This window comes from Haliotis rufescens, unplaced genomic scaffold, assembly GCF_023055435.1.
Source record: "Haliotis rufescens isolate VD_foot unplaced genomic scaffold, xgHalRufe1.0.p SCAF_41, whole genome shotgun sequence".
Taxonomy (NCBI): domain Eukaryota; kingdom Metazoa; phylum Mollusca; class Gastropoda; order Lepetellida; family Haliotidae; genus Haliotis; species Haliotis rufescens.
This window is the reverse complement of record NW_025964124.1, coordinates 2109302-2121566: the sequence shown is the minus strand read 5'-3', so window position 1 is coordinate 2121566 and position 12265 is coordinate 2109302. Positions and strand designations below refer to the sequence as shown.

At 42.6% G+C, this 12265-nt stretch overlaps 1 protein-coding gene across 2 annotated transcripts in view; it reads left to right on the top strand.

Annotated features, from left to right (window-relative positions):
- Window positions 1-5898: 5898 nt before the first annotated feature.
- The window catches only part of LOC124125307 (glycerol kinase 3-like), a 38310-nt gene continuing 31943 nt past the window's right edge, over window positions 5899-12265 (top strand). For both annotated transcript variants that reach the window (XM_048382734.1, XM_048382735.1), the window contains exon 1: window positions 5899-6017. In XM_048382734.1, the coding sequence (XP_048238691.1) occupies window positions 5952-6017 (66 nt within the window). In that variant the 5' untranslated portion in view covers window positions 5899-5951. The remainder of the gene's footprint in view (window positions 6018-12265) is intronic.

Below are 12265 nucleotides of genomic sequence, written 5' to 3'. Positions count from 1 at the left end.
TTATACTGAAGACATTTTTTCTTATCATCAGCTGACAGCTGCTCCAGACTCTTTAACACTGTGGCTTTATGCGCTCTGATGGGACCAGTGACATTTATATTTTTAGAGATGTTTTAATGTGTGAGCTGTCAATTATTTTACTGAATGTGAATCTAGCCTGAATCATCTAAAGATAAGCTGATTTACAACTGAGCGCCAAGACTTATGTTAGTGTTGCACCAAAGAGGGTGCGGCCATCACTTACACTGGAGTAGACACAAGTTCATGCTGGGTGTTTTAGACGGGAGAAGTGAAGAGGGTACGAGATTTTGTCACATTGTGTGACACCCAGAAGAGGATGCTCCATGTAGATGGATGCTGTGTCACTTATGTCAGATATAGTGGAAAAACACTCACCACCAAAAGAAACGCCAACCCAAGAACCAAATAGAGAAGTCTGTACGTAAAGAAGTGATGTGTACTTCTTGTGTGTCCCACTTCAGCCAAGTGTTAACCCATAGTGGCTTTATTATTATCACGATATGCTGCACATGATTTCCAAACTTTACACGCTAATAATGCACGAAACAAATTGTGCGATTCGAGTCATGGGTCTGTGACGTCACATGCGATGTGTTCATGAACATCGGGTCACACAACATACCGGTATGTTGTTTATACATCGAACCAGTCTAATATCTCTTGAATGTGAGTCAGGCTTAACAATTACTAGAATTGGTTCTCTGGCAGTGTTTTTTAAAATTATTGGACGGGTAGGTGGGTTTTTTATTTATTTGGTTGTTCAAGTTAGTATGTAATCAAATTTTGTTTACAATGATTTTGGAGAAATCATGTTGTTCTTAAGTATTGTGGCATTAAACTGCCAGGGTAACTTGTTGGAGATGCGGATTAGTTAAAGATTTTGGGTGGGAAAATGGAAATAAAAACGAAACATGGAGCAGACTTTATGATGATATAGATGTTGCCTGAGACTTTCTTTAGCCTAAGGGGGCGGTCGGGTAGCCTGGTGGTTAAAGTGTTTGCTCGTCACGCCGAAGACCCGGGTTCGATTCCCGACATGGGTACAATGTGTGAAGCCCATTTCTGGTGTCCCCCCGCCGTGATATTGCTGGAATATTGCTAAAAGCGGCGTAAAACCAAACTCACTCACTCATTCTTTAGCCTAAGTCTTCATGTTAAACATGTATGGTAATCGCGTTTCTTTTGGTGGTGAGTATTGTTGCTGTTTTGTTTAAGTTTGTGCCATATTTCTCTTTTATTTATGATGTTGTTGATGGTGGTCAGAGTAAGAAATGATGCAGACATGACAGCATGTGTGAGGGAATGAGACTCCAGGGGAAATAATGTAAATCGTGACAGAGACTGCGAGACCCTCCTGTGTTGGGGGGGAAGTCAGGTAGCCTAGTGGTTAAAGCATTCGCTCGTCACGCCGAAGACCCGGGTTCGATTCCCGACATGGGTACAATGTGTGAAGCCCATATCTGGTGTTCCCCGCTGTGATATTGCTGGAATATTGCTAAAAGCGGCGTAAAACTAAACTCACTCCTGTGTTGGGGAGGAGGCATGGTGTGAATCTCAACTCACTTCATGTTGTGTTTGTGTTCTTGATTTGTTTTTTTATTTCAGTCAGTGGACTCCTGCAAGTTTGGTTGGCTAGTCTTAATATACTTTATTTGCCCTCCAACAATCAGCTTGTATCTTTGTTGGAGGACCTACGTACTAGTGGGTTTCTCATCTTTATTTCTGTAATTTGACTTCTAATGCATTGTCAATCATATCATTATTTATGAAATATAAAAATATATTTCCTATCTTCGTTGTTTGGCATCATGTTATACAACAGTGTTTTGTTTGTTGTTTAACGCGGCACTCTGCAATATTACAGCTATATGACAGCGGAACAACGGTTTTGACCAGCTATCACTAAAAAATATTAATAATAGTATTAATAATAACATTTGGAGAGTACCCGGGTTTGCTACCAGCAATACAGCCCTTCTGACAATCTGGGTAATGCAGAAGGCTGCAGTGTTGGGGAGTCTCATATTCTCCGAAAAGCTCTCGGTGGGTTTGATGAGGCAGCGCTTGCTGGGAGAAGTCCCATTCGCTGTCTGGACTGCGTGTAGAGGGGACATGGGCCCTGAGCTGGCCTGACTGTGCCAGGATCACGCAAACCCTCATTGCTGCATTATGTTATTTTAATTTTAATGTATATAATAATAATGATAACAATAATCATAAGTATAATGGAATCATTAGGTGCCTGTGGGCATGGGTGGCCAGTCGTTTAAGGCGCCGCGATTTGCGGTGCAGTGTTGCGTATCTTGGACACGCCACAAGCCTATGATTGTGGGTGTTCGAATCCCGGTTCGCCCCAATTATATTTATAGGTTTATACCAGTACCAAACCTCGTGGGTTTCACTGAAGTGCTTAAAGTCGGGACACCTGGATCACTTCGGGCTCTCCTCCTCGTGATATAACTGGAATACTGTTAAGAGCGGTGTTGAACCCAACTCACTCACTCACTCTGACACTGAGTGCCTGGGTTTATCTTCTTCCGAGTGAAGGGAGGTAACTCACTGTAAAAGTCAAGTTTTTACCCTTGCAGACCTTGGCTGGAATTTCGGGGCTCTATGGTAGCGCCACCAGTGGCTATTACGAGTTATGTCCCTTCTATGCCTCTCCTATGGACCAATCAGATTCCACCTCTCATGTCACTCACTCACTCACTCAAACCAAATGGCGGCGCCCAGTCAAGATGATCTGATCGATAATCAAGATATACATTGTATTAAAACAGGTCTTACCTCGCGAAGTGCATCAAATCACGTGAGCACCTTGATTAAAAACATGAAAAGATTTGTAAAATATCTGTCGACGACCAGTTGACGGTACACATCTTTTGCAAATCCTGCTGTCGACCAAAATTTGCAGGTTGAAATCCATGTTGTTTTCGAACCGGATGTCGATTTCGTTACGCGATTTTGATTAAACTATGTTAGACTCGTTAGTCCAGGGAAAATATAAACCGTAATTGCAGCCTAGTACAGCAAGGGTGGAAACTGGACTTTTAGAGTCAGTTAACGCCCTTGCCTCGGGGAGATGTTGCTTTACCAGCGCCAGGGTAATCGCGTCTAAGACCTGCATCGCTGCGGGCTTTCTTTCCACCTCAAGCCGACTTTCTCTGATATAACTGGAATACTGTTCAAGGCAGCATTAAACCAAACTCACTCACTCACTCACTCACTCACTCACTCACTCACTCACTCACTCACTCACTCACTCACACACGGAATACACATATCAACATACATATACAACAGAGACATTGGCTGGCTTTAATAAGTGGAAGCTCATTCATATCTGCGAGGCATCAACTCCTAAAGATCCTGTCGGTGGTGGTAGACACGACATGCAACCTTCAGGGATGTGAAATCTCCGCGGAAACGCGGACAATCCCCCACCCCCCCCCCCCCCCCCCCCTAGACATTTCCTCTTTTTTTTCGGGAAAACCTGTTCACATCCCTGAACCTTTTGTTTTGTTTGTTGTTTAACGCCGCACTCAGCAATATTCCAGCTACATGACGACGGTCTGTAAATAATCGAGTCTGGACCAGACAATCCAGTGACATCATGAGCATCGAAACACGCAATTGTGATACGATGACATGTTGGTGTAGGTGGTCAGGCTTGCTGACTTCGCTGATACATATCATCGTATCCCAATTGCGTGGATCGATGCTCATGATGTCAATCACTGGGTTGTCCGGTCCAGACTCGATTATTTACAGACCGCCGTCGTATAGCTGCAAAACTGCTGGGTGCGGCGTTAAACAACAAACCAACAGCTATTGCCAGCGTCTGAATGCAAGCTGGTTTCAGAGGCTGTACATCTCACAGCATTGATGTACCCGTGGGTTATGCCGGCCTAGAATATAGTATAGGTCCCAGCAAGCACTGGCCGTTGCACTAATAGAAGTTTGAAAAAAGACTTTAAAAAGTATACTGTGTTACGGTTCCATTATCGTTGGTTCCTGTACAGCTTGGCGACACGTTTAACGATGAGGCCCGTGAAGATCCGGGGTAGAATAGGTCTTCAGCAACCCATACTTGCCTAACAGGCGACTAACGGGACTGGGTGGTCAGTCTCGCTGACTTGGCTGATGCATGTCATCGTATCCCAAAATTGTGGATGGATGCTCACTGGATTGTCTGGTCCAGACTCGATTATTTACGTCATATAGCTGGAATATTGCTGAATGCGGCGTTAAACAACAAACAACCAAACAAATATTCACGATGTCTGAGTTTGATCAAAACGATCCAACTGCCCAACACTTACTCTGCAAGCCATCAAGGCTATTTCATCCCATCAGCCTCCTATGAACTCATTAAGCAACAATCGCTTATCCTGTTTAATTGGTTTCATGTCCCATTGGCTTCCACCTATGTGTTTTCTGTCCATCGTGTTGTGACAGTATTATCCTTCTGTTGTCAACACTTACTCATGATATCCCACTCATGTATGCAATTGTTGTTACTGTTAATCCTCTACTGTAAACCCTCCACCTACTATATATATATTCTGTACAATGTCCCTCATTCAGTCTAGCTGTATAAGGATCTATACCGAAACGTCGCTTTTTTACAGTTTTAAAGAAGTTGTTATCCATACAATTGTGTCTACCTTGTCATCCGCCAACTTCCAAGTGATGTCTATCAAACAATGCTTGGATAATGGTTAGCATGGGTTTGAGCAAATCTCGGTGAGTATGTCAGTGAAGAAATTTAAATATACTTCTTTGCCAAAACATACACGTTAGTGTAGGTGAGTCGAGCAGAGAGTTCCAGCGTTGGGTGGAATGTCTTTACAAAATAAATAAATAAAATAAAACCACACACTTAATTGATGCCGATCACTGAATAGAATACAGAAAGTGTTGGGAGAATAACAAGTCCGCGGGTATATTCCCGTCCACTATCTGTGAAGTGTTATCATTGCTGAAAGTAGCGGAGATGTTAGAATTAAATATCTTCCTATTAGCATGCAACAGCAGAACACTTCCTCTAGTAACTTAACAAAACCCAAATAGCACAATTTAGTTTCTTTGATTTTCAGTTCTTGTAAACAAGCCACCCGCCAGAAGGTAGTAAACCAGTACAGATTAATGAGATGCATGTCTTTTCCAGTACCGCATCGCTCCTTGACAAATCACCGGAATAAGATATGTCGCATACCCCATATACCCAGTATACATAACATACACAATAAATTGTGAGTGAGTATGGTTTTACGCCGCTTTTAGCAATATTCCAGCAATATCACGGCGGGGGACACCAGAAATGGGCTTCACACATTGTACCCATGTCGGGAATCGAACCCGGGTCTTCGGCGTGACGAGCAAACGCTTTAACCACTAGGCTACCCGACCGCCCCACACAATACAATAAACACAGATGCCTGTATTATATGTAATAATCAAGGCACAAAATCTTAAAATTGCTTAAGGTTTATGACGCCGTTCGAAACATTTGACCCACTTTATCTGTAGGACTAATTACAGTGAAGCTAGATCTACCCTGTTAGATTCGTGAAGATAGAGGAACAAACTGGTAGTCTTTACAAGTTCATATATTTAGAGAATTATTTCATCGGCGCTAAATTGTGCCATCTTTCAGAACATATATACGGAAACTTTTTAAGGCAATTTGGTTTTTTATTTCTTTCTTGAAATTTCAAGATAAAAAGTTGAAATTTCAAGATAGCATCGAAAAGAAAAATGGCCCTAAAAGGCTTCCGTACACACACAAAATATATACAGATTTGAAAAATAATCGATGATTCCCAATCCCAACCCTTCTGAAAGCCAGGTAAACTTTTCACAGAAACCAGGGAAGGGAGATAACTCTTAGTCTGTAGCAGTGACAGCATTTGCAGCCGACAGTCACAATGTCGAAGAGTCGAGGTCCTCTCGTGGGTGCCATCGACCAGGGCACGAGTAGCACAAGGTTCCTCGTGAGTATTTTCCTATATTCCTTCTGTCCCATCTGTCTCCCAACTCTTACAATAACGATGGCTGCATGAGAACGCTCACATTGTTCGTAAACTTGAAAAAGAAATGTTGCTATGTTAGGCCTAACGCCCACAACGCGGACGTATTTTTGTTTTAACCTTCGGCAAGTGATTGCAACTTAAGTAAGAGGATTTAAATAAGTTATTTCAATGAATAATGTTACTGAAGACATTGTCATTATTGAAGTTTATTCATGGTAGAAACTAGGGCTGGGACGAGACCATATTTACTACCCGGGTACCCACCCCACGATTACCGGACCCTACCCGGGTACCCGCTGTAGGTCTCAAGAGACAGGTCCTAATGCCCGACTGGGAAGAGTTTGACTGTAGCCCTGGCAAATTGTATTTAGATACATGTTATATGCATAAAACGAAGTTGACTTAAGTTTTATCTTTATTCATACATTATAAAGTCAGAAGGAATGTGTGTATAGTCAAAAAGAAATGCAAACATTAGTCACTGAAAGTGTCAACTTATAGAGTTCCAGAAACTTTTTTGTCATTAAACCATATATGACGTGACTAACCACGGATCCGGGTAGTGCAATTCCCTCTCCGGGTCCTACTCAGTACCCACCCGACCAGAGTACCCGCATTACCCGTCCAAGCCCTTGTAGAAACATTTGGGAGTCTTGAGTGTGTCAAGAATTAGCCTAGCTATGGCAGTCGTGGGGATAATTCTGGGATGGGACCTTCTGCTTTTAGCACCTAAATTTGAAAAAAAGGCCCACATTTTCCAATACAATGGGGCATTTTAACATTTTGTTGTATGGGTGTGTGTACCTCTGGAATATTTGAAAGTTTCATATAAAGGGCCCATGTCAGAAAATTCCTAGAGTGAACCCTACAGTCAGGTAGGTGCATGGTCAGGTAAGCAGCGTCTTATCATTAACCTTCGAACCAAGTTCCAGTGATAGGCTAGTGAGTATTGATCCTTCCAGTCACAAAAGTAATACGTTCAGCAAACAAACCGGAGTAGTCTCTCAGCTTGGTGAATGCTAATATGTTGTGACAGGCTGGGATATTGCCCCACCCGGGGCTCCTGTTGCCTGTTATCTGTGTGGTGCATGGCCAGACAGGTGCCCATCTGTTGTCCCCGACCCTCCAGGTGTTGACTTACCATACAGAGGTGTCAGTGTCTCCTCACACACCGCCAGATCAGGTGTAAAACATGGTGGTGAATATGCATTGCATGTTGATCCTAAACGACACTTGTTGCACTCCGGATATTGTGGTTCATGAATCAGACATTGGTAGGTAGGGTTACTGGACAGAATAATGATGGGCTGTGAGCAGAGGAAAGGCTTGTATCAGATCACAGGCGGATCCAAAGGGGTGGTCCAGAGGGTCCAGACCCCCTTTTTGAAGACCAAATGTAGAAATTATCTATTTCTTGTTTATTGATATATTGGACCCTTCCCTTTTAAAAATGGATCAGCCCTTGCAGATTCAATCTACATGTTTGATATTATATGAAAGGAGGCGTACAAATTTGGTGGTTAAGATTGATGTCTCTCCGTGACAGCTGTGCCACATGCAGTGTTAGAACATTGAAGACGTTCCTGGAGGAGCCTTCAGGTTATCTAGTCGCGACAGTATTTTAATATAGGAATCTATAAGTCTCGCTCACATCACACATATCATCTCCATGTCTTAATTCTGAAGACTCATGGTACAACTCTTCATAGGATCAAAGTACATTTTGCCCAAAATGAATTCTATATTAGCATTCAAAATTTTTGATGATGCCCAGTCACAGATCATGAAGTTGTCGGCCATTTTCAAAAGAAAAAGCCAAAGGAGTAGGTGTAGATAGGATATAATTCTGATGACTCACAGCACAAGTCTACATAGGATCAAAGTACATTTTTTCATTGAAGTGTTGACAGGACAAAGGCCAAGGCTAAGAAATCAATACAGGCTGCGTGACACAGAAACTATTCGATTGACTTGAGTTTCTGCTGAAATAGACACTGCACATGCTGCATGTCGGCAAGGTGTTAGGTAATCCAATGCAGTAGTGCACTGTGTGGAAGAAATGGGACATGAATGTTAATACTCAACATTAGTTAAGGAAAATCAGATAATGTCATTCTGTTTAAATATACCCAGGGGTAGAAACTAACAGATTCAGTCCACTAGTCCTTATAATGATAACATATAGCAAAACCCCTAAAAATGGCAAATTTCTACTGGCCCCTATGATACCTTTACTATTGGGCAGATTGGCAAGGACTACAGGCCAATTTCTAACGCTGTATACCCAAGACTTATTATAAGAATCAGAATTTTTTCAGTTATTTTTAGCAAGGCGATAAAAATGTCATCTGAAAAACTTAGAAGTTGTTAATTTACTATGGACTGAGCCCATCCTTTACCAAAATGGCAGAAGGAGAGGTGTGTCAGTGGAATATTTAAACACTGGCCCAATGTTCAACTCCCCAGCAAACTGACAGCAGTGTTCTATTGTTGAAGATGTATTATTTTGACAACACTTTTGATCGACTTACCACAGTACAGAGTACACACCTCGGATAATTTCATTCGGTTTTAATATACCCTAGACATTTTATGAGAATCAGAATTACAGAGTACAGCACTTCAAGCAGCCAGACACGCCCCTCTAACCCTGCAGTGACAGCCCACCCTGTCTGTGACTGATGTTGATGATGTCAAGTTGCAAGTCCCTTGGGTAGACTGACTTAGGCTACTGACCCCAGGGCCATTTGAATGTCAGACATTTTGGAGAGTGTTTCCTGGTATTGTCATGTTTTACGTGTTATCTCTGCATGACACATGGACATGCCAGGTTGTTTGCTGGTGGTGAGTTATGACTCCAGACATGCTCCCTGACTCAGCCTACTTATCAATATCATGCTCTGAGTGTGGTTGGTCGTGAGTTATGACTCCAGACATGCTCCCTGACTCGGCCTACTTATCATGCTCTAAGTGGGGGAAGCCAAAGTCCATTCTGGACTTGAGAAAAGGTCATCTTCTGAAGGCAAGGACGTTAACTGACTATTATGGTCCAGTTTCCACTCTTGCTGAAATAGGCTGCAATTATGGGGGTTTATTTTGGCGGGATTAAGAAGTCTCTGATTGGTCGGAAGTACAGTCAAGTCTCATTAATCCAACACTCGTTAATCCGTCAATGCAACACTAATCATGGGAACCGATTAAGTCAGTGCTATTTAGAACAGTTAGTTCCAAACTGGCTACTTCCATTCCAGACGATGATTTTTAACCGTAATTTTGTGTTAAGCTTTAGAGTTAACATGCTAAGCAATTGACAGAAATAAAAAAAATATATTCAAAGTGTAGTTTACATGAGAGAATTGCAAGATGTTTTAGAGTTAAATATTGTCTTTTTCATCATGTTCATAGTGCCTGGTAAACATGGCAGTGGTAGAAACTAACAGATTCAGTCCCCTTATCCTTATAATGATAACATATAGCAAAACCCCTGAAAATGGCAAATTTCTACTAGTCCTTATGATACCTTTACTATTGGGCAGTTTGGCAAGGACTACAGGACTAGTGCCAATTTCTAACGCTGCATGGTAATATAAGTATTATAATCTGATGTGCAAAAACTATTCTTTGCTGACAGTTTCAGTGACAGATGTTCAGAGCTCTGAGATATTTGATATCCAGATGAAATTGTACACCTGGCCTGTAATACTCTCGTTCTGCCATCCCGTTTGCAATTGAATTAATGTTGTGGAAACAGGTTGCTGATGTGTCCCTTTCATCATCATGTCCATGACACACAATAGAGCCGGGGAATATATGTCATATCACCCTTGTGCAACAATGATCACTGACAAATATTGACTACATGACAATATAGCAGCCTGCCTCCTCGGATGATAATAGGGACAGGGGATATATGTCATATCACCCTTGTGCAGCAATGATCACCAACAAATATTGACAGCATCACAACATACAGAGACAATACAGCAGCGGGCCTCCTCGGATGGTAATAGAGACAGGGGATATATCTCATATCACCCTTGTGTAGCAATGATCACCAACAAATATTGACAGCATCACAGCATACAGAGACAATATAGTAGCCTGCCTCCTCAGATGAAGAATCAAGAAGGAAGACTATATCAATGTAGTGACTACTTTGACAAATCTAAATCTGCCTGATGTCTTTACATTATTTTTGGGTGTGCATTTTCCCCCACTGTCTTCAGATACATTGGGGATAGAAGTCACAAGTTTAATAATAATATAAGTAATAAGAACAAGTCGTACCCACACTGTGTGCTTATCTAGACTTGCATCTTATAAGGATAGAATTACTACACATCCATGTACTTATCTTTCCTTAGAGCCTTGGAGCAAGTCTAGATTCTTCTCTGTCTGGCTAGTTGTCAAAACAAAGGGGGAACTGCAGTTGGCGACCCCTGTCTGACCCTGACCCTACCTCTCACTGACAGTGTAGTCTGGGTGGCCATGGACCTCTGTGAGTGATGGCACAGGGAGGTCACTGCCCTGTATATCAGAGTGGAACAGGACACCACTGACTGTCAGAGATAGACTAACATCTAGTCTCTGAAATGAACATATTTTACAGAAAAAAACAGTTGTTAAATTATAGTTATAAAATATAATAAAAAGGAGCCCAGAGACTATTTTCATTTTCAGATACTGCAGTAATCTAGACTTGCCAAACATTATGGCAGACTTGCATGGGCTGTATTGGATATATTTGTTTCTGGGTCTGTATGACAGACTATGTCAGAGAGAGCAGTCTCTCACCCAGGCTACTTATGTCATCCGAACCTCCACTAGAGATAGTTTTACATTTTGGTGATAATAGAGAAGAATGGCATCACAAGGTAATTAAATCATAAAACAACATCTGTTTCTGGCAATTTAACCGGTGCTGTATATGTTTTTTTCATTTATTATGATGGTGGGTGGTTCATGGATGTGGTGGGTAGAGCAGCATAGGAAACTTATTGGGCACATATTGTTGGTCGTAAAAGGCGACTAACGGGATCAGGTGGTCAGGCTCGCTGACTTGGTTGATGCATGTCATCGATCCCAATTGCGTGGATCGATGCTCATGATGTTAATCACTGGATTGTCTGGTCCAGACTCGATTATTTACATACAGCTGTCATATAGCTGGAATATTGCTGAGTGCGGCGTAAAACAACAAACCAACCAACCAACTTCCCCAGTCTAATAAGTTCTGCTGCATGGATGGCATATATAACAAATAACAAATATGTCCAATACTGCCCATGCAAGTCTATAATATTAAGCAAGTCAAGGTTACTGCACAGACCCAGAACCAAATATATCAAATATAGCCCATGCAAGTCTATAATATTTAGCAAGGGTAGGTTTCTGCGCAAGTCCTGAAACAAATATATCCAATACAGCCCATGCAAGTCTATAATATTTAGCAAGTGTAGGTTACTGCACAGGTCCTGAAACAAATATATCCAATATCCAAGTCTAGGTTACAGCAGAACCAGGGTCTGTACAAATCTGCTGACTTGACAAGGGAGGACACATTATCAGTAATCTCTAGCTGTCATTAGTTGTAGTATTAGCACATGTCAACCTGGCCCCACCACTCCCCCACACTGAGCCAAGACCTGCTCCTTCCCCTGCAGCTGTGGCCAGACAACATGTGGGATAACACTGGACATGTGCTGACATCAGTTGTAGTATTAGCACATGTCAAGCCTGCCCTCACCACTCCCCCACCACTCCCCCACACTGAGCCAAGACCTGCTCCTTCCCCTGCAGCTGTGGCCAGACAACATGTGGGATAACACTGGACATGTGCTGACATCAGTTGTAGTATTAGCACATGTCAACCTGCCCCCACCACTCCCCCACCACTCCCCCACACTGAGCCAAGACCTGCTCCTTCCCCTGCAGCTGTGGCCAGACAACATGTGGGATAACACTGGACATGTGCTGACATCAGTTGTAGTATTAGCACATGTCAAGCCTGCCCTCACCACTCCCCCACCACTCCCCCACACTGAGCCAAGACCTGCTTCTTCCCCTGCAGCTGTGGCCAGACAACATGTGGGATAACACTGGACATGTGCTGACATCAGTTGTAGTATTAGCACATGTCAACCTGCCCCCACCACTCCCCCACACTGAGCCAAGACCTGCTCCTTCCCCTGCAGCTGTGGCCAGACAAC